At 33.8% G+C, this 23,336-nt stretch overlaps 1 protein-coding gene across 1 annotated transcript in view; it reads right to left on the bottom strand.

The window, feature by feature from the left end:
- Nucleotides 1-23,336, bottom strand: part of CACNA2D3 (calcium channel, voltage-dependent, alpha 2/delta subunit 3) — a 459,453-nt gene that overhangs the window by 211,089 nt on the left and 225,028 nt on the right. The window contains exons 10-11 of the mRNA XM_009880928.1: nt 19,277-19,366; nt 11,709-11,822 (exon numbers count right to left, since the gene is read on the bottom strand). Of these exons, the coding sequence (XP_009879230.1) occupies nt 11,709-11,822; nt 19,277-19,366 (204 nt within the window). The remainder of the gene's footprint in view (nt 1-11,708; nt 11,823-19,276; nt 19,367-23,336) is intronic.

Consider the following 23,336-nt stretch of genomic DNA (forward strand, 5'->3'; position numbering starts at 1 on the left):
TTGATAGCCTGAATATTTGATGAAAACTCACCCCCTAAATATGATGTAAACTTAGCCAAAGCAAATGTTTACAGTTTTCACCCATCTCTACCACAGATGTTTCAGTATTTAGACAAAACTCTCATTTTATGGAAAATTCAGCCATTTCTTTTCACAGTGAGAGCAAAACTAATAAATGCATACCCAGCTAATTTCATTCTTGGAGATTAAGTTAATAGAGTAAATGAACGGCCTAGGGATTTTTCCCTTCATTTGTAAAAAGAATTGAAAACAACTGCACACCTACTCCAGTGCAACTGCAACAGTAATTTTCAGGCTGGTAGATAGATAATGCAAAATCTGAGGGAAGTGGGAACCTCAAAAAAGGCAGACTGGAATCTCGAATAAGTGACATGCTGCAACTAACCTATAACCCAGTATTATATGATGAGTACTTCATGTATCTGGGAGCATAAGGCACATCAGAAGGGGAGGTCAGGTCAGCTGCAGCCCCAAATTTTATAATCATTTTGTTGGAAATCATATACAGTGGCAACACCAGCCAATAGCTTGGCAATACTCTTCTTCCAGGCTTGTGCATGTTGGTAACTCACTGATCTCCGTAGCCAGCCTTCCATGCAATACCACAGAAGACTTTTTACTGGAAAGAAAGGAATCTGTGTAAGACAATCTGAGAAATCCCCTTTTGGGTCACGTTTCATTTACTTCATTTTACTTCCTTCCTTCTCCTATTCTTACCTTTATCCCTTTTCCTTTTAATTTTGGGCATGATTTTTTTATTCTCAGGAAGTCTACTAAGCATATGGATCTAGAAAACAACAGAAGTTAACATTCAGAGGGTCTCCCATGATTTACAATATGTTGCACCTATTCCTTTTTTGCATGAGTTTGTCTATTATTTGGGGAAGAAAAAGCCTATGAGAACAGGAGCAGGCGTTCTTGAGTTGAAAATTTGCTCACAGCTTTCTACCTGACATATTGAATATATATATTATACATATACATTTCAGTTTATTTATTGAAAATGCATATTTGTTTAGTAAGAGTTAAAGATTTAGACTGATTCAAAGTGACTGAAATATAACTGATTAATTAAAATACTTTTGTCTTTATACTCCATACTTTAGAAACATTCTTCATGGTTTTACTAATATCTTGTATTATCAAATCAACTAAAAACCACAGAGAGAGACCATAACTGATGCTACCTTGGACATTATTAAAAAACAAAAACAGAACAATGCCAAATATTTCCAGATCCTATTAAATCATAAGAGATATGGAAGTTGACTGTACAATTTGGGGGAGAGACAATTCTCCACAAAAACAAACCTTAAGTGGCTTCTGTCTTGAATTGTCCAGAAAAGCCAGAATTAAAAAACAAATTCCTATTTTGTATCCAGTAAAATTCTCTCATTCTCTCTCTCTACACATACATAAAAATACACAAAATAATTGGATTAAACAAAGGTATGCTTCTGATATCTCTGGCTGAAAAAAATGCCTGTTCCAAGTGTCATAGGCCCTGTAGGTGTTCTATTTTATGAACCTCACTATATTATGTTTTGAAATTTGTATTACAAGTATTTATAGCTGCTTCTGTTTTCATAATGACATGCTGAACAGCAGCCATTGGGACATACACTTTACTACTACAATGGATTTTAAAGCCTTCTTCAATAACGAGGCCTGGATGATTAAAAATCCTACACGTTTTTTCAAGATATGAATGTCTAATGACATAAGATGGCAGAAGAACTACTTCTATTTTCTAGGGCATCTAACAATGCACTAAACTCAACTTCAGTGTTAAAATCCAGCAAAAAGGTTTCAGAACTCATAAGGGGAAACCTCTGCGACTGAGCTTAAATCTTAACAGAAGTCAGCGCACAAGTGTTATCCCACAGAAACAGAACATATTTATTCAGAAGTGCAAATCTCGTTCTGTCAGTTTTGTACAGAGACAATTACGGTAAGGGTAGTAGAGAGGATTAGGAGATGATGGCATTTAGAAACTTGTAGAGAAAAACAGGTTTTTATCAGTTTTGCAGCAGATGTCTGCATATGGGAACAGAACACAAAAGTTAAGTCTACAGAGACTGCCATGTTTTTCAGAAGTCTCAGAATGTAGTTAATGCTGTTATACCAGTTTAGAAAAAGTAGGCATAAATACAGTGAGATAAACAAACAGTGCACTCTAAATGGGTATTCTATAAAATGCAGAACAACTAACACAGTTAAGGATTCAACCACTAATAAAGAATCAGCAGACCCACAACAGAGTTCTAAAGACTGGATTGTTTGGATAACTTGTTTAGTTCTTAATTCAGTAAAGCACTTTAATGTATGCCTGAATCCATTGCTTTGGTTAGCAGAGATGTAATAATTCACATATGTAAGCGCTTTCCTGAAATGAATACTAAACTACACATACATGATCCCCTGCATGTAATGAATCTTCTGTACTGTCTTGATATATATGCATGTATTGCTGGATTGTTCTATAGCCAGACACCACGAAGGATAACAGAGGTACTCTGGGAAAATGGTATATATGAATAATAATTTCATATATAAACAATGTCTGTTAGACTTCCAAACCAGCAGAATTTGGCCTCTCAGAGCAAAATGAGCAAAAATACTATTTACTATATGTAATGGGATGCCAGCAAGAGAATACTATACCAAACATTTAACTTCCTCCCTTTGTAACATTCCCTTTCCAAACATCTCTTGAGATTTGATATTTAAACATGCAATTTACCAACCTTCTCAACTTAATGTAAATACCCAACAGAAGTTAACTTAAAGTCTCAGTATGTAATGAAACAACACACTATGGCTTATTTTAATTCACTGAGAGTTATATAAAATAAAAGTATATGAACATGTCATTAAAGGAAAAGTGATACAAGAATGAACTAAGAACGGATCATACAAACTGTGTAGAAATATAGTTCAGTACTCAGATGAAAATGTCTGAAAAGAGTTATTTCTTTGTGCTGGTCTGTAGTTTTACAGGGTACTTACCAATTACTTACAGGCTACTGGAATTGCCATACCTCATCGAACTAGCAACGAATCTGACCTACTGGTGAAGAAAAGATGCAATAACCTGTTTTCCTATTTAAGCCTCACCACTGCGTTGTCTCCTCTACTTGTATTACCACATGTAACTGTGAACATTCTTGTTAGTCATAAAAATATCTTGAATTCTATTAATGCTTGTCCACTACATAATATTGTGTTTGATTCAAGCTTAACCTTGCATTTAAAAAAAAAAAAACAAAAAAAGAAAAAAAGAAAATTGAAATTTTATTGCAGTATATTCTAAAGCTATAACAGAGGGCTAAGATGTTGTAAGGACAGCTTTTTAAAACTTACTCCAAAATACATATGAAGTTTTCACTCTTCCCTGTCTGCAGAACCAGTGAAAAGTTTTCACTTAGTATCTTGTGTTCTACAGAACAGAAAGTACCTATAAAGCAAGCAGGCTTGTAGATCTATTATATCCTTCTTATTTCAGGCCGTGGGTGAAGGAAGCAGAGATCACTGAGCATAACCCTAGTTTTGTCTCTTTTACCAACTTATTTTTTACCAAGGCTCTCCTCTGTAATGTAACCTTTTACATACATTCAGATAATTTCAACTGCTTCCAGAAGCCAAACAGGTAATTTAGGAAGACATTCAGCTCAACATCATCTTCAGTTTTTTTTACTATTTATTACTATTAATCCAAATTGATTTGTTGGAATACCGCATCATCTCTTTATTGTCAAATGCAACTAATGGGTTTCATATATGCAGCTATGGTCACCTTTTTATTAGTAGATTACTCATGATTAACAATATACATTCCTGATATTTTACAGAGACTGTAGATATTCATCTAAAATAGAACAGCTCTGACAGCCTTCAGCATCTCTTTTCTGCCTGTCGTGTTTAAGTAAGAATATGCATACTTTATAAAGAGAAGTAATTAAAAACAAGCAGGCTATGAACTGTATCCTGGCTTTCAGTATAATTGCAGTATTGTTCAGTTTAAACCACAGAAACTAAAATACAGTTTTTATCATGCTGTTGAAGAACTTCAAGAAATAAATGATCTCACTATTTCCTTAAGTGGATGACATAATTCTTCACAAAAAACACTACTTCAAGAATAGACATAGTCCACAGAATGAAACGGGCATATTTGTGCAATTACTATTGCCTACTTTAACTGTCTTCCTTCTGGAATAATAACTCCACAAAAATATTTTTTTTAAAAATTAAGACCTTACAGCACTTCAAATATCAGGTCCGGTTTCATTATAGTCATTTTGTGGATTAGTAAAGAGAATCCATAAGATACCAGGTTCTTATTATGCTATTTATTTACAGTACTTTGGTCTCTCTTGTTAATAACGGCTTTCAGTGACATATTTCAGTGATGTGGAGTTTACACCAGATGCAAATAGCAATTACTAGTAGTCATCCAGGCACGTTGTATGTACACATATTTTATCTTAAATTTTGGAACTCCTTATGTCTACATACACTACATAAAAAATAACTTCTTTTTTTACCAGCAGAAGTAATGATTTTTGTGTTATTGATACTCATGAGTTCCCCAAAAATGCTTTGGACAATCTATTTCAGATCGTGGATTATTGTCCATTTTGACTGTCCATTGTTTATAAGGTACTTGGTATGGCTCATAGTTAATTTACTTTTGTACCAATTTCTGACTACATGACAAACATTAACAGGGCAACGGCACTTTGGATATACATTTATACTGTGTATAAATGATCATCCCAACTAAAATTCTTAAAACATTCAGAAAGCATTAACCACTACATGATTCTAGCCAATATAACTCTATATGAGAGGCAGTAATCCTTCCTCTGGCAATCCACATATACCCTGAGGAAAAGATTCAATTACCCTTATCTTCACAAAAAACATCTCCCCACTTTTTGGTTTTAAGGACTGCAGAAAAAGTTTCTTCATGGCAAATTAAATTGACAGTGGCCTAGAAAAGAATTCTTAACTACTTTGAGTGTCATATTAAAGAATACGGGTAGAAATACTAGTGACCAAGTCATAGACAACATTCTGGCAGTTCTGCCCCCCCAAAAAAACAAAACCAAAAATGCATTAACTGAAATAGAAACCTACCTGCCTTTTTTTCCTCTTTAAAACAGAGAATAATGCAGAAGAATTTTTATTTTTTTTTCCAAAAAATTGCAGATGGGGCAGGAAATTAGGGCTACAGAATTTCTGTGAGGAGTTGTTTCTCTTTATCTCCAAATCAAGAACTTTTGTTTGACCTCATACCCCACCTTTCATCATACTGCTAGGGTGCCTAAAAAGATGGGTAATTAACGTAACTTATGTCATAGCTTGAAAGGCCTATAATGTGTCTGGACCTTCTCTTGTTCTTGAGATAACCAGTAATAAAGCACACAGTTTGTGTAGCAGTAATAACATCCATCTTTAAAGTACTTCAGCCTTTTCAGAAAAAAAATCAATTTCATAACAGCCAGAGAACATTGTACACAAGACATTCAATTTGCTGTACTAATGTTCCATGTTGCCAACATCAGCAGGTTCCTAAGCTGCAGAGACTTGGTTAAAAACCTGCAAAATGGTTTGTAACCTTGTGGATAGCAAACATTAAGAAAAAGATGGTTTGTCACCAATCCAATGCCACAATGCAGCTACACGTTTTCTTGTAGCCTGTTTTCACAGCATCCACTTCATTTCATGTTTGTCTTTAGGATAATTTTCAGACAAAGGAAACAAAAACATGCCATGTTTTCATCTTCCTTTATTAAAGGAGAGTAAGGAAAGCATTCTTTCCTGTCCTGTGGCAGAATCTAAATGGTCGGGGAATTTTACATATACTCAAAGCTCCGACTTTCATTTCATACACAGCAGTTGAAGCCAATAGATTGATGGTTATCTTTAAATCCACTAAATAGATTTTTAATAAAGAAAAATAAAATATAGAATTATTAAATTAAATATTTATTTCACATATCTCTAATATAAATAAGCGGATTGAAATAAAGCTCTTTAGTGACCAGTAGTAACAACCAAGTATTTTCTTAAGTATTTAACAAAGCATAACACCGCATATTACTAAATGCTCTAAGTATTGATCCTGTAAAAGTCTGCACTGAAGTCCCACATAGCTAAAGAGTTATGAACTGATTATTATTGTCTGCAAATATAGGATATTATTATGAAATCAAATCTAAATCCAGCAAATTTGGAGGTGCTAATCTCTGGATTTAATTATAATTTTAAGTATTGTATGTAGACCCAGAGACCTTCCAGACTGAAATTTTTCATATAAAGCAGACGCAAAAGCAGGTATAAATACTTAACAGTCATGGAACTGTTTAACTTGTAATTTCAACAGTTCTGTTCACACATAGGCAGCATTGCTTTTTCAGTCTTTCTGCATCATAATCATTTAGCAGTAGGAATAAAGATGTTACTGCAGTTATTCTTTATATTCACCCTACTTGAAGTCGTAGCACTGACAGAAACCATCTTAAATCTCTGCGTTGTTGTAATGGTTCATAAGCAGAAAGAAAATATTTCTCTCCCATACAAAATGAACTCTCCTGAGAGCCCTCAGAATAATAGGAGACAGATAGATGAAGTTTTATTCCCTGTTACTTGCCTAGTAAGTGAAAGGCTGCAGAATAACAAATAAGGTAACTGAACATGGGAGTAGTTTTAACTTCCTTCTTACCAACAGAGACGAAATTCAGGAGAGACTTCTGGCCTGTCTAGCTGAATTTGATTCTAGAACATGAGGAAATTTTAGGTGGGATTTTGGTTTCCTTTTCACTTTGCTAAGTAGTGAGGGATTATAACTTCTGGTTTTGCATATATCTACCATAGCATATAGCTATTTCAGATAATTATGAAAGCAAATGCTTTTCAGGATCAAAGGACACACCCAAAGGGAGGGATATAGTTCAATTGATTCAATGATGCTTTTACTTTCTCTTCCAGATATTGCATGTGGTACAGTATAACCAAGTGAATAGCTCTCAGGCTAAAGGAGCAGAACATCCATTTCTGGATGTTGCAAGTCACAACAGCTCACAAAGACATCCTCCTTGACAACTTGCGAGTGCTGCATCAACCCACATGGAAAAGGAATACTAGTAGACTGTATCCAAACTGAAATTTCAAAAAAATACTTGCTTATCTACTTCAATTATGTACCTATTTCCCCTTGATCACAATGGGATTTTAGACTCTGCCCTGAATCATGGTCATGGAAGAAATGCTTTTGGGCTTCTCCAAAACAATAAGGAGATGGACTTTATAAAAGTATAGAACTTGATAGCCATATAAAAACAATGGGGAAAAGGAGGAGATAAAAAGAACCATGCTGCAAAATATGCAGGCGCTTGATCATTTCAGCCAGCGGAGAAAAAGGATCATGTTATTTCCTGGAGCTGTTGATGAGTCACTATGGTTTTAAAGTGTTTCCTCATGCATTTATAGAAAAGGATTTACTATATTATTTTTGTTTGCAATGCCACAACATACTGAGAACAGTCTTGCTATATTTGAAAAGTCAAAATACGTTAAATATTATTTAAGTAGTTACTTTCTGTTCCAAGTTTATTAATTAGTGACTAAAATGGCTTTCAACAGAGAGCATGACAGGGCTTGAAGCTCTGGTATCTCTAATCTCATTGTAATTTTGTTTTTAGATGTGCTATTGCATTTCAATAACATTTACAAGATTAATCTTCCTGGAATTTTCCAATAGAGAGGAAGTAGGAATATGTTATTTAAGAAGAGACAATTAGTGGTACTACTTATTTTCTGAGAGCAACCTGAATGGCTATATTTTCCTGTACTCATGTCCCCTTGCCTGTCCTCCTCGTCCCACAACAACGTCTTTTCATGCTTTTAGATTAGAGTAAGGTACCTAGTGAAATATGTAAGTGCAGTATTTTGCTTGGTTTCTAATAGTGCATTTGGATGTAATAGTAGAAGCAATAATATACAGTAAAAACATGACTCTCTCTGTTCCAACTGACATCAAAAAGGTATTTTGAGATTTTAAGGCTTTCTCCTGAAATAGGAGAAAAAAAAAAAAGTGTTGCAACTATATCACAGTTGTACTTGTAAACAAACACTTTCTTGCTGCTATTCTTTTTAAATACTTATTTCTGCTATATGGTGAAAACCCAGACTTTTATATGACATACCCAGTCTAGATGGATTTACTCTTTCAGATTAATTGTTCTCTTTTTTGTACTTCCTGTGGCAGAGTGGTCATGAATGAACTACAGAAACTTGAAAATACTGAATCCAAGTTTCATGAATGAGAAAAAATACTTATAAAGCATAAACTCATTTATAATGCAAGAGAATCTAGCTCCTTAAGGTGCAAGATTGCATGTATGGACTGAAAAAAAAAAAAGGAAATAGACATTAACAACTTAGATCCTGTCCAAAACACAGCACTATACCAGCTACTAGGAAAAAAATTAACTCTATCCCAGCCAAAATCAGGACAGATCCTTAGTCACACAAATAAAACATAGTGTGTTAGATAAATAGCATCTAATAAATTTACATTTTAAGTAACAGAAGATATTAAGAAAACATGGGGAATTGGGTTTTTTGTGAGGGAGATAGGCACTCATAAAATAAACAGCAAAATGAAAGCGTTCCTTCTTTCAAGGAGAAAGTCCAGAAGATCATTTTAAATAGTCTTTTGATGGTTGTAATTCTCTAGCTTATACACAAAATCAGGCTGATATCCCCCCCAAAAACTCAATTAATTAAAGCTACTTTCCGGATTTAACTGTAGCCATGTTATTCTGTTTCAAATTATTGCAACACAGTTTTCATTCAACACATTATCAGAAAGAAGCAGCTTTTAAATCAGTTTTCAGGCAGAACGCATCCACAACTATATGTAATAGCATGCTCTTATCCCTGTTTACACAGCATCTTTTTTAAAAAACTGTATGGGTGGCTTGGAAAAAAGAAGAAAATATGAATTGTTATATACATGGTGACAGTATGCTTTCACTCTCTGTTTTTAGAGGTTTTCACTGACAAACTGGCAAAGCCTTCCACGTTATATGAAAAATTAGTTGCTTTCTACAAGAGAACATGATGTTTCTGCTGCAACTAATGATGAACGTGAGATAAAACATAACTGAAATAGGTACTTTGCTGACACCATTGAAAAAGAGAGGGAAGACTTTTCTTTTAAAAAAAAACCAAAGAAACTTTTGAGCCTCCTTTCCAGGAGGCTCCAGCCTACAAAGTCACTCAAGCACACCAAAACTGAAAAGGAGACAGAATTAGTGCAAGAGGAAAGGTGCCAGAAATATTGACTGAAATTCCAAAGGTAATTTAGATTCAGTCATATTCCTCATATCCTCTATTTAATTTGTTTAAATTTATATATCACTTAATCAAAATTCTTCATAAATCAACTGATCATTGAAATCTTGAACCATTACAAGATTTAATTGATTAAAGTATTAAAATTAAATGTTGAAGCCTATAGCTAAAATTAACACTTCTCAGTGTATATGCAAACACCTGGGAATTACTCAAAAAAAGGAAAAAATTTTCTCTGTTGTTTATAAACATTTGTGATCTGAAGAAACAGCTATTAAAATAATGATTTCACAATCAGGTTATAGTTGTCTTGTTTCTCTCAGAAAACATTCGTAAATAAGTGTGAATAAAAAGAAGGAATTAAGAGATATATTGAGACTATATTATTGCCATGCTTTTATATAAGCACATTCAGCTGATAGAAGACTTAAGCCATATAATATTAAGAAGTTACACTCATTTACTTAGGAAGAAAAACATAACATATGACAACCTGTCTGATAAAAACAGATTTCATTTTGAATATTTAAATATCTGAAAAACAAGCTACAGTCTAAATACATTACTGTTTCCAGAATAATTCAGTAATTTCAACAGACAAATATATTTTATAAAGCCCTAACTTCCCAAATGTTTTATTAATCAACAGAAAAAATACAAACAAAAAAAAAAAATCAATAAAAGCTTTACCCCTGAAGAATCACCTATCTTCAACAGTAAATAAAGAATAAGAAAAGGCAGGGGAGATTTTCATGTGAATAGCAACAACAAAAAAATCTCACTGAAAAGGACTGAAAAAAATTAGGGAGACAATGATCAAAGGTCACATATTCTCCTCTGAATTATACATAGTTGATCATCACATTCTTAGGAGGTGGTACTTATATGTCACAGAGCAGAAAAAAAATGGACAAATGCTGACCTCCAAGGGAACTTCTTTCATAATATCTAGTTCTACATCTTAATGCATTAATTAAATATTGAACTTCCTCATCCCTTCCACTACACGAAGTCTAGCATCAATTCACACAAAAACTATTACAGCTCTCCTCAGAATATACAAATACTAATTTATCCTTGCATTCTTTTAAAGATGATAGACTTCCTGGCATGTCCTCGTAAAAATCACAAAAAGTATGAACTTTCTTCTTTTAGAGAACAAAGTTACTTAAAAGGAATGTTATCTGAAGAGAAAAATAGATCTTCAGATTGCAGTTAATTATTACTCTTCATTCTCTGAATAAAAACCTCTTAACCAACAAAAAGTAGAATAGCTGTATGTCATTTTAACTACACAAAATGACAGTAATTGACATAACATTTTCAGAAGATCAGTAAAAAAATCACCAATTTCCCATTTTCTCTTGCTCACTGATTGCTAACAGATGAGGTTTAGTTCAGGTAAACAAAAAAAGAGAGAACAGAAAACAAATGTAATTTTATAAATGTGAGGAACGTGACTAAAAACTACAAATCAAAACTACTACTTTTTTCCACAGAATACTGAAACCCCATGCAGCGCGCTTATTAATCAATTACTTGCTCAAATTGCACTTTGAAGAGTGAGGTGGTTGCTTCCACAGGCATATAACATGGCAGGTATCTCAGACTACACAAACTACCTAAAATAGTCCCGAAACTTACTTTAACAGAAGATAAGAAGCATAGAAGGAAATTGTTTCTCATCCTAACATGAGGCCTCCTTGAAATTTCTCATCAGGAAAATTCAAGGCATTTCTGCACTGCAGTATAACATCCACGCATTATATAGCACGGTAATTTCACTCTGGGCAAATTTCTTTATACAGATAGAGAGAACCAAATAAATTTTTAATAAAATCTCACCAATTGCCAACTCTACCCCTCACTCTGCCAAATAAAGACATTTAAAAAACTGAATACTACATCTGCTCCTTCTCCAGTCACAGTAAACAGCAGATCACTGTATACACTACATACCCCTCCTTAGCTTCAAAAAGCATTGAATTATTAATGAGAATTTTAAGAGGAAGAAGAGAAAATTTTTTCATGTTTAATGATGTCTCACAGGGGAAGCATTATACAATGGTGAAAAATGCACCCTGGAGGGAAATATTTCCTTTATATCTTATTATCTTAAGTTCATTACTACAGTAAAAGGCCATCTCTATCCTCCAGCAATATCACATAAGAATCATTTTTGTCATTAGTGAAACATCCAGTTATCCAAAATCATTTTCAGATCATTAGAGAGATTGTTACTGACTTTTCAATAGGCATACACTTTATATTGGATATGAAGCTTTGGTTCTTCCATCAAATAAAGGTGATAACATACTTACTTTTCTGTCTGGCCAATTATATTTTGCAAATATTGTATCGTATGTGTCCACAGCTCCATCAGTAATCAACATTATGGCTTGGCTGCAAATACTTCCTTGTCCTGTGTGATTGAACTGTGAAAGGAAACATTCATTTAATTACAGCAAATTCCTCTTAGATGAAGATAGATAGGATCACACTGGATAAACATGGATCTTGTCAAATCTCTAGCATGCTTAGAAGCAGGTGAAAAAGTCTCAGGTTGAAAACATTTTCTCATATGTTCTTACTGAATTGTAGCTTCAGTTGTGTAACAGAATCTGGATTCATTATCTATCCCCATTTTGTCAGCTTGAAAAATAAGAGACATACATAAATATAGCACTTTCCCAAATTAAAAGTGTATTTCCTTGGTTTAGATAGCAGGTATGTATTGATGCATCTACATAGGGTTTGCTTTGATTTAAATATAATTTTAAAAGTACAAGCTGCTCAAAAAGAAGAAAGAATTGACCGATAATTTTATTGCAAAGTACAGAAGATGTGCCACATAGTGACACATGACTATTCATATGGCATTCGTATTCACTCAGGATTACATTCCATATGTTATTTTTCATACAATGTTTATCTGTGAGGACCAAGTTAATATTTATATATTATATTTATACATTTATTACATATTCTCAGATTCTCCTATTACTTCAAATGAATACATATCAGTAATTCACGCTGCTGAATGGCAGCACTTGAGCACAGGTACTTAGAAAGCAATCAACATATCCTTTGGAGTATGCAAAAAAAGTTTCATTGTTGCACAAATGGGATTTTCTCCTGGTCAAAGAGCAAGTAAACTGGACTGAGCCATAACATAAGCTTTGATCTCTTGACTCTGGAGTTGGTGCCTGAATTTTAAATCCATGTGTCTCCGCGTGCTCTTATTGAAGAACAGGTTCTTATTTGTATGCGTATTATTTTAAATATCCATGGAACTTAGGTGAAATACCTGGCTTTAGCAAAAAAATGCAGAGTTGGGAAATTATTTGATTATTAATTACTCTGTATGAACACTTAAAAAATAAATCTGTGAAAAGATCAATAAACTGAAAAAATACACGCAACTCTATAGATTGTGCTAACATTTGAATACATCTTAATGAATTAACAAACTCCTGTTGTTATCTTGCTATGTAATTTTCAGGTACATTACCAAGTTTGAGGTCAGACAAGGGCTCGTTCTACCACCTTTCTCTTGGTACTGAGGAAGCCAAGCAATAATTGCCTTGTCCCACCTCACCAGCTTATGTGTGCTGAATAGCACCCAAAAAAGGATGGTCCCTTTTGAGAAGCAGTATTTAAATTTAAAGGTGAATTACCTTGCAGGGACTTTGACTGCTTCTGGATTCAATAAAATTTATTTGGACTATTCTAGTTTAATTTGGGCTAGCAAGTGCTCTGTCTTTAAGCTTTCTGCAGTCTACTTGCCCTTACATATTTGCTGTTCTTCCCAAAACTCCAAAAAACCTTTTTTCTAGAAAAAGTTCTTAACTTCTAAAAATGGCATCTTTGTAGACATGCCTGCAGTAAGAAAGGGAATAGATGGTGGGTTTCAGCAGTGCTCAGTCCTCTTTTCTTTTGCCTTCACATTTCTATATCCGAGTAATCGCATCCACAAATATCATTCAACAAGCCTTTACAGCATCTGCACCTCTCCTCCAGATCATTTTCCTTTTGATCAAACAGGAACCTCAGCGAACAGTTATAGAAACACGTTACTTAAGGGGAAACCAATGTGAGTTTACAGAGTTAGCTATATTCTGGCACTGCCTGTGTGAAAACTCATATCTGTAATACCTGCAAGGAGTCTATCCTTAAAATTCTTCAGTCATGACAGTTTCTCCAGTCTTAACCAGACCCAGAATTATTAAAGTGTGATTCCTTTATTAGTATGATCTTAGATCCAATATTTTCTCATAAAAATGAAGTTATTTTGTCAAGGGATAGATCCCTCACATGGACAACATATTTTGAACGAGACAAGGGAAATGACATTAAAAGGGAAATTAACACAGGTGGAATGCCTTCATATATTTATTTTAAAACATCATTCTGTGTGCATCTGCATTATTCTATGTAGTTATCTGAATATTTTGAAGAATGAGATTAAATTCAAATGCTTTGATGAGTAATATCTTCTCATATTTGTCTAGAACTTTAATTTTATTGAATAGCAAGAGTGATGAAAGTGTTTTCCATAATAATAACAATGACAAGGGCCTTATGATGAACTACAATTAACTCAGTGATTCATCAGTTAGCAGCAAAAATTTCAATGCATCCTGACATTTACAGCATTTGGTTGTGATTAACAGTCTTTGAAATGTCACAGAATTTTATTTAATTGGCTTTGATTTTTTTTTAAAGGTAATCACTGCAAAGACCGCATTTGTCACCAAAAGAGATAATTGCAGTTGTCACATGACATAGTAGGTGCCTAGCTACTGTACCAAGCACTGTGAGTGTATTCTCACACTGTATAATGAACACTGCATAAATTGATGATTGGAAAGAATTTGGAAGTGGATTTTTAAACGTGCTTTTAAAAGACATCAGTTTCAACCATCTTCAAGTCTTAACAACCTAGGCAAATACTGAAAGGTAACTGCAAGACTAAATTAATTTACTTTAATTAGTGTACCCCCTAAACCATTCTAAAATCCAACCAGAATCTTAATAGACTATTTGTGTAAAATAAAGCTGCTTCTGCCCTCCCCCTGCATTTCCTTCCCTCCCCCCTCAGCCTTTTTTGAGGGTTGTTTTTGGTTTGTTTTTCTGTTGTTTTTTTTTTTTTTTAAGTGTAGACAAGATGACCTTAGCTAACCTATAATTCACAAGAATAGATTTCTGGCACATAAATGTCACATCCTGTAGACAAAGTGGAAAATGGTTAGCTGTACTCTTTTAAATAGAGATTAAGCAGCTTTTTCTCTGGCCTAGGCTGCTCAATAGAAGCTCCCAGAGACTTTGCCAATATACCTGTATATAATGGAAAAGATATTTATGCTGTCAATTCTGGAATTATATATGCAAGAATGCTTGAAGCTATTAGATAGGTTTTACAGTATAAATACAAACAGTCATTACTCCCCCTTGAACAGATGTGAACATACATGTAAGCATGATCCATCATTACCTTACAGATCTAAAGATTCTCATCATAGGTACAATTCAGTACACAGGATGTCAGTTCCCTTTATTCTCAAAACTATCAGTTTATCTAATGAGATTTTTATATCACACTTATCATTATAACTTCAGTTGCCTCACAGATTTTAAAACAAAGCAAAAAACCTCATCTCAGGTCTTCTTGATCACTGTTTGTAATGTTTATTCCAGTTTACACAGATTTGGAAGACTAGTATAGAACATTTCTCGTCTTGAGACTGGTTGCTATTTACTGTTGTCAATCAGTTTCCTAAGACTATATTCAATGCCTATAATGGAATTCTTAATAAACTCTCTACAAACATCTAAAGTTTTCTTTACTTCATGCAGCTTTTCCCATTGTCATTTTCGGCATGTACCACATGAAGGAATTAGTTCCGTACTGTCTAGGTGAACACATGGGCTGTGGGTGGAGGAAGGTCTTCATCTTTTCATCTTAGGATTTTATGCCCAGAAAAGAACTAATCAATATTGTGCTTCAAGACGAATACAAAGGAATCAGAACCATTAGTTCATCTATGATCCTACAGTATAAAGACAGGCACATATGTCAAGTCAAACCCTTTGCAGAGTATTTTGTTTTGAGGTCTCATTTGCAAGGTGCATCCCTCAAAAGACAGTTTGCTACTTATTTCAGATGATATTTTCTTTTCCCAGCAGACTAACAGATTTCAATTTTTTTTCCCCAAAAAGAAATGACTATACTTAAGGAAACACTTTAAAACATTTTCATGAATATAAGCTGAGTTGAAAAAAAAGGTAAAACAAGAAGGAGGCAGAAAAGGAAAGGCACCAGAGGGAAAAAAAAAAAAAAGAAAAAAGGGGAAAAAGTAATATGCTTGCTTTTGTGACTGAAATATTTCTTTCCAAAACAACCCTGGTAAATGTGAGTGACAATAATAAAGTTTCTAAAAACATCAGTTGGCATAGGTCAGTCTTTATTCAATCTTCTGTTAATTCATGAGTTGTTAGTGGTTTGTCTGTATTCTTAAAATCCAGTTGAGGTTAGTTAGGATGCATGTTAATTCTAAAGGTACATGATTTTTAGGACATGGGATCTACTAAGGCTAGAAAAGTTGAAAAATAGATGGCCTGGGAAATGTTAAGCAAAAAGAGAAACTAAACTGTCTTCACGACATGAAGAAAACTCGAGGCAGAATATGCCTAAATTGCATCTTTATTAAAAATAAAAACATACTTTTAAAATGTTTTTTTCCAGCTTTCTTTACTAATCCTTACTAACCTTAGTCCTAGTATAGTGAGTTTTACTGAATCTAATTTGTGAGACAGGAATTAAGTCCCTGTAACTTTTACACTGAAAGAAACGTATCTCAGTTTAAAGGAGAGACACCGTATTTTTTAAAATGGTGCCTCTTTTCAGAGCCATACTTTGACTAGAGACGGAGGATGAATTGATTTCTAATGAATGTATCCCAGTCAACACTCCGAGGCATTGTTCAAACCCAGAATGATAAAGCAAGCTAGTTCTGGATCTGAACTATCAAGCAGCAAGACAGGGGGTCTAAATTGTCAGCCCTCAACTTAGGCTCTTCCGTAATACACACCTACAGATCACACTAAGAGCAGTTATTTGGAGGCCCCACATATAGAGTTTATAGATTTCTTGGAAATAGGCTGTCACGGAAGGATGTCAGGAGGCCAGAACTACTCTCAGTTTGGCTCACTGAGAAGAGATACCCTGAATATGTCACAGAGGTTCAAGCAGTATGAAAAAGGCATTGATTTGTTTATTTTTGAAAGCTTGTCTCCAAACATTGTAAATTTCTTTTTAAGCCTTAAATCTGATATAGATATATATACACACATAAAATATTTATTTACTTTTCTTCACTTGAAGTGTGATTCTCTCTCAAGGACAAGTTGTTCTTAGAAAGAAACACATAGTGGATTTACTTGGAAGTACAGTATTAATATTGTGCAATAGTAACTACCACCAGCTGGACTGCCACCATGATAACCATATCAGGAGATTATTTTCTCTCTGTAGACAAATTTGAATGCCTAAATACACATGGAACTACATTTTCATCATAATATCATCAGAAATTTAGTAGAGGAAACCAATCATCTAAAAACCATAGTCCATACATTTCAACCCAGTAATTTGGGCATCAAATCATTATCTCGCATTTCAATTGCATTGCAATCTCCCTTTTTTGTTGCTTTGGAAAAGCTTTTAAAAGCCTTTAAGTAATCTTGTTTGAAAAATTCAAAGCAACAGAAGATCTTGCCTAATCTATTTTAAAGATTACTAAATGATTAAAAGTCCACGTGATTTTAATTCACCAGGAATTCGATGCTGCTCTGCCTTTCTAGATGATAGCTCTCTCTTCACTAAAAAGAATAAATATCTTCCACTACAGGAGTTCTAAATCAGGATCAACTCACCTCTTGCTCGATTTAGATTATTAAAAAGAACACATGCATAATCTTTAAATGTTTTCTTTTCGTTTTTACATAAAGAAAACTGTTTTCTGGAAACACCACATTATTTTCAGTCAGATCTTAAGCTGCTAATATTAACTTCAGAAGAAAGCTCTAGGGAATGTTTTAATAGGCTGATTATGCTTACTTGTAACATCCAACCACTTAGCAGGAATTGGTCCTGTTGGAAGGTGTTTAGTCAGTTTTGCTGACTCGCTAATGCAGTTCAAAGGTTAACCAAGATGATGCAAAGAACAAGGGTTTGGTCTTCTATTAAAAAAGCAAACTTTGAGCAAGATGGAGCATTCTGAAAGAATCCATAGACATAGAAAATTTCATTTTGTTGCCTTAGAAAATGCTAGGTGGGGATTACGTGTAGCATCATTTTGAAAAGTCTTTACAGCTAATATTCCAGGTCTTAGAATGGGAATGTTCTGGGATAACAGTTTAAGTTTTCTTTAGGACTCATTGATCACAGATTGCTGGTATTTCACTTTGGGGCTCTTGGCACTTGGAAACAAATGAGTGGTTGGGGTTTTTTTAATCAGTTTCTTGCTTTCCTCAACACTGAGGCTAACAGAAATGCCTCACGTTTTCCCCCTCAGTATCTGCTCTGGCCTTTGACGTATTTGGGTTTTTAGCCCTTCACAATGGCGTTTGCTACGTATATCTTGCTTAAGGAACTGTGCTGTAGCTTTGTGATATAGCAGTTTACAATTTTACAAGTGCTCATTAGTTTAGATATCCTGGAGATCTGCTTGTAATAAGTTACTAAAAAAAAAGTGAACGCTCTCTTTTACAAAAACCCTATTGCTCAAGTGATATTAACAGAGGCTGTAAAAATATAGCTTTAGTCCTACCACACTACCTAGGGTTTTCATTCCAATATCATGAGAAATATTTGATGGTGCATTTTATTTTTATTGGTTTGCTCCCTCATACTAATTCTTGTTCATTGCTACTACTGTTCACTTTTCTCCTTTCTTTCCTTGCTTTTTCCAATATTCATTCACAAGAAAGTATGCAGTCAGCTGAATCAAAAAATTGCTAAAATTGTTCTTTGGTGGAACATGTAGCATGACAGTATATTTTACCTTTGTCAGAAATGACAAAAAAAAATCTCTCTGAAATACACTACATAAAATCATTTCATGATCACCACTAGGACTGATGTGCACCTTTAGAGGAAAAGCATTTCAGGCAAAGACAATGGGTCTGACTTTAATTAAAATATCCTTTGAAGGAAAATTTCTTGGACAACTAGGAATGCTACATTGATTTTATGTGGAGTTTGGGAGGGAAACTAGATGCCCTGCACTAGATTATCTCCATGATCGTGATGTTCATCTTCTAGAGACTGCATTCCTGTTTATAGACATTATTCACAGGAATGTCATCAGAAAGTTGGCCACGGGTTTAGTATTACAGAAGTAAATACAAAAATGTTCAAATGACTTCTTTTATGTAAGCTGTAAGAGATTGTCATGCCAAAAGTCAAACCAATGAACAATCACTTCATGACTCTATTAATAGTGTGTTTAGGAATCTACAAATTCCTGTCATTCCTAAAATATTAGCCCTTCCAAAGAAAAAAAAGAACGATCTAAACTGTGAAACTTGCATGTTACCCTAGTGTTTTTTCACACATAGAACAGATACTGAAATAAACCTTATTTAATGTATGCATGTGTGCATAGGTGTATACATAGACACAAAATATGTTAATATAGAATGTATACATATAAAAACATAAATTTGTTTATATCTTTCCCCACATATAGCTTATATACAATTCTTGTTATATAGATATTTTACTATCATCACATTTTTGAGTTCTAATTTATTATGCTAAAATTGACAGTAATTGCTAAATAGCAAGAGAGGAGTCAGCAGCATAATCTGAAAAGCATTAACTTACTTCATTGAGCATGTTGAAAGCTTCATTTAAAGCAATGTCCAGCATTCCAATTCCTTTTGCAAAGAGTTTGTCAAGGTGTTCCCTGAAATGCTGAAAAATGAACAAGAAGGTTTTATTTGTCAGTGTATTGTTACATGTTGATATCAATGATTAAGGATTTCCGAATTCTTCTTTAGACTTACTTCTTAAGCTTAAATGTCTGCATACACTAATTCACAAACCAAAGTAATTTTTGGTTAATCCTTTTGACTCTTGAAGTCACACTAAACTAAGGATGTGTGAGAACAATAATAATGCTTGGTATCACAAGATATGTTTTGGGGTAGTTATTCAGTCAAATAATTTTCCGTTGGGTTTTTCATTTGGGTTTCTCTTTAGGGATATCCGTATCTTCTTTTCACTTCATATAGTAATTTTGATCTTATTTCTAACTATTCAGCTTCCAGGTTTTCGGGATTTGCTGCTTAATAAAAATAATTCTTTCTGAAATTTAGCTTTGAGATTTTATTTTCTGTTGTGAACCCTCCCTAAAAGATGATACACCCCAATTGTTAGACCATTCAGTTTAAATGCAGTTTTATCAATGTCAATATAATATCTAGATTGATAAAGACTATTCTACACAAGACGACAGACAGGCCTATCCACTTGCTAGCTATATATGACTATCTTCAGTATTATGTTGCGTCGTCACACTTAAACCCAATTTTTTCACTTTTAAATGGCTCATCAATTATGCACTGTGCTACCTGCTGGCCATGATCATGGGTAGAATTTTATAACAAGCAGTTCCTAGAGTTTCACGGGGCAGAACTCATCCTATAGTTTCCTCTTTCTAAACATATGTTACATCTCCAGATATGTCAGAGCTTCGACAAACTTAATGAATTTTGCACTCAACAAAAATACAGACTACATAATATATACATTAAATTGCAATTTTTTAGAGAAAATGTAAGCTATGAAGTACTAAGTAGCACATTTTCAAAACAATGTTAGTACTACTTTCTGAAAATAAAATGTTCAGAGGAGAAACAAATTGTCTCAGGTTTATAATAAAGAGCAATATATCATTAAAAACAGTATCACGAATCATGCTATCATAAAGGGTCGCAGTATACAACATCAACAAACAAGTACTTCACTCCCCTGATTTTCCATAATGGAAATGGGGTTTTTTATTATTTCTTAAAATAAAAAGATATTACAGCAGTATATTGGAAGGCAGAGAACTTCCTATTTCATTATTAAATTTCAGTAAGTTGAAACAGGAAAATTTACATCCTAGCCTCTAGGCAATTCTGAAGCCACAAGAAAAGGGCTGCTTTTTCAAAACAATTACTTCATAGTGACCTAGTAAACGTGGTTCATTGCAGCTTAATACTTTGAACAGATGAAAGGCACATTCTTATTTGTCTAAATAAGCAGGGATAGCATAAACACCCATACGGCTAAAATGCAAAATGATTCTTTTTTCCCCCAACTTAAACATAGCTAACTTAAGCAGATACTAGTCAGTGTCTCCATAGTACTAGTAATTACTGTTTTAAATACATTTTAAAATATAATAATTAATTTGTAAGGAGACAATGAAGACATACTTCATGCGAAATAACAGTGGAGGCAATGCTTTTGTGAAGCATTATTTCAGTCTCCACAACTGGATTAAAAAATTACCTCAACAGATTAGGAGAAGGAAAATTTTTATTTATCAGGCCATTGGTCTTAAAGCCTTATTATAGGCAAGAAAACTAAATCAAACTAATTATCTTTGTAGAAGAATTAAAATACTACTGTCCCTTGAACTGTGCCTTTCATGTTTTTTGCAAGTAATAATAAAAATAACAATGAATACAAAATACCCAAATATTCATTAAATGCATCAACCTCTTATTTTATATCTAACTTGTCATTTGAAAATATTTCTGAAATTTAGGCCCAAATTAATCAAAAGACACATCTGCATATTCTTGACTTCAGCTAATGTGGCCTGGAAATCAAGAGCAGCAAAGCAAAGATGACAGTTTCCCAGACAAGGGCTACTTCAACTGTCACCAGCGCAACACTGCGTTTTCCAGAGCTATTTCAAAACACACTGACTGACCAACAGTCAGATTCAGACACCACTGACTTCAGTACTCAGGATGACTTTTATACATACGGCTATCAGTCCATATACAAAAGGATTAGCTACAGCACAGGACTGTTACAGTCATTAAAGCTTTTCAGAAACTCATAAAATACAAGCAGTTTTCATGAAATATGTAAAGTTCATACAAATTTAAAATTGTTCATTGGAATTCTTCAAAAACTAAGATATATCACGTTTATAACATCTTAGCAAAACCAGTTTTAAATATAGCTGATATTTTTAAACAGAAAGTGTTGTTAACAGTGAAAGAATATGGAAAACAAGCAGTTTACTATTGTTTCATCGATGTCAAAAACAATTTCATAACATCAAAGTTATATGTTGACCAGATATTTTTAAGCTGGTGAAGCAGCCCTATGGTCACAGCCCATCTCTCCCAGATACGCGGAACTAAGGTTAGTTTCCAGTTACCACAGGTGCTTCCCTACTAACATAGGGACTCACCCCAAAACAGAAGAGTTCTCTGAAAATTGATAAAGCCATTGTTTTTGTATTGGAAATAAGTTTCTAATCTTACCTTTTCGTAAATCAGATATGTCAAAATAAGTATTTATTACAAATCATATTTCCCTTTGGAATACATTACTGCTTCATAATTAAACTAGTATTATTTTGGTATTAAAAAAATACAGTGTTTATAAAACCTCTGAACATTTCAGAGACAAGTACTGTGGAATGTTTATTACCATGCATATATGTTATCAAGCACAAACATACAGCATAAACAGATTACCCAAAATTATTAGTAATCGGTATAGTCTCTATGGTTTAATTCAGTTCATGTGATCTGTCAGGAGAACAAATATTTTCTCTTGCCATAGCGATATATATATATACAGGTTCTGAAAAATACCCTGTTGATATATGAAGAAATCTAATAGTAATATTTGTTTGATACAAAATAGTAAAAATGTTAAAAATCGATTTCATGCACTATGAATTTTAACAAATCAATGTATTCTGCCTCCAGGCTTCAGAGTGAACAGATGCTACAAGGTGATTCTACAAAAGGATTAAATAACTAAAATGCATATGTGGTTTGGTCTGTCTGGAGGGGTTTTATGGGGCTTTTGATTTGTTTTATAAACCAACTCCATTCTCTGTCTCGTCTTTGGTTTTTTGAGAATTTCAGCACTTTGTACATCCACTGGAAAAATCACATAACAACACGCAAATTAAAATTTCTTTGTTTCCCTTTTTATCATACCAGATGCCCTGGATGTGTGGCATTAACTGGATCCATGCCAAAAGTAATCATATTTCACTTTACAGGCAGCACAAAGAAGAGCTTCCTCAGATTGTTCACTCTACGGCTAGCTGAGGCTGTTTATTATTAAACAATAAAAATGTACTGGTTTACTTTCATAGAGACTGGGTGGGGTTTTTTTACCCTCAAATAATGGTACCTTATTCTGACTTTAAAGGGTATACTATTGACATAACTATTCTCTATCACGCTGTTGTTTCAAGGAAAATTTATTTTTAAAAAAATTCCAAATCTCCAAACACTCATTTTTTACTATTTCACATGTCCAGTTAGTACAGCAATGCCCTGCCAGTCATGCTATAGTGTCCCCTTCATTACTGGAGAAGGCATTTTTTAAAGCATTGTATTGTTTGTGTATGAGAAAACCAAAGTTTCAAACTAGCACTGCCTCTCAAAATTTCTCTACAAGTTGCCCAAACACATCTCTAACCGCTACTCAATTATTTCATCTGTTACAAAAGCACTGCAAAACAGAAAAGTATATTTCAACACTACCAGTAATGAAAAAATGTCAAGGCAAGGCATTAACCACTGAAACATCAATTTAAATAAAAAGAATAAGTGATTTTGGAATAATCAATTCACATCAATAACACATCAATTCCACTTTCAATAACTTTCAGAAATAAAACAGATTCCAG

Source organism: Charadrius vociferus, unplaced genomic scaffold (genome assembly GCF_000708025.1).
Source record: "Charadrius vociferus isolate BGI_N301 unplaced genomic scaffold, ASM70802v2 scaffold63, whole genome shotgun sequence".
Taxonomy (NCBI): Eukaryota; Metazoa; Chordata; class Aves; order Charadriiformes; family Charadriidae; genus Charadrius; species Charadrius vociferus.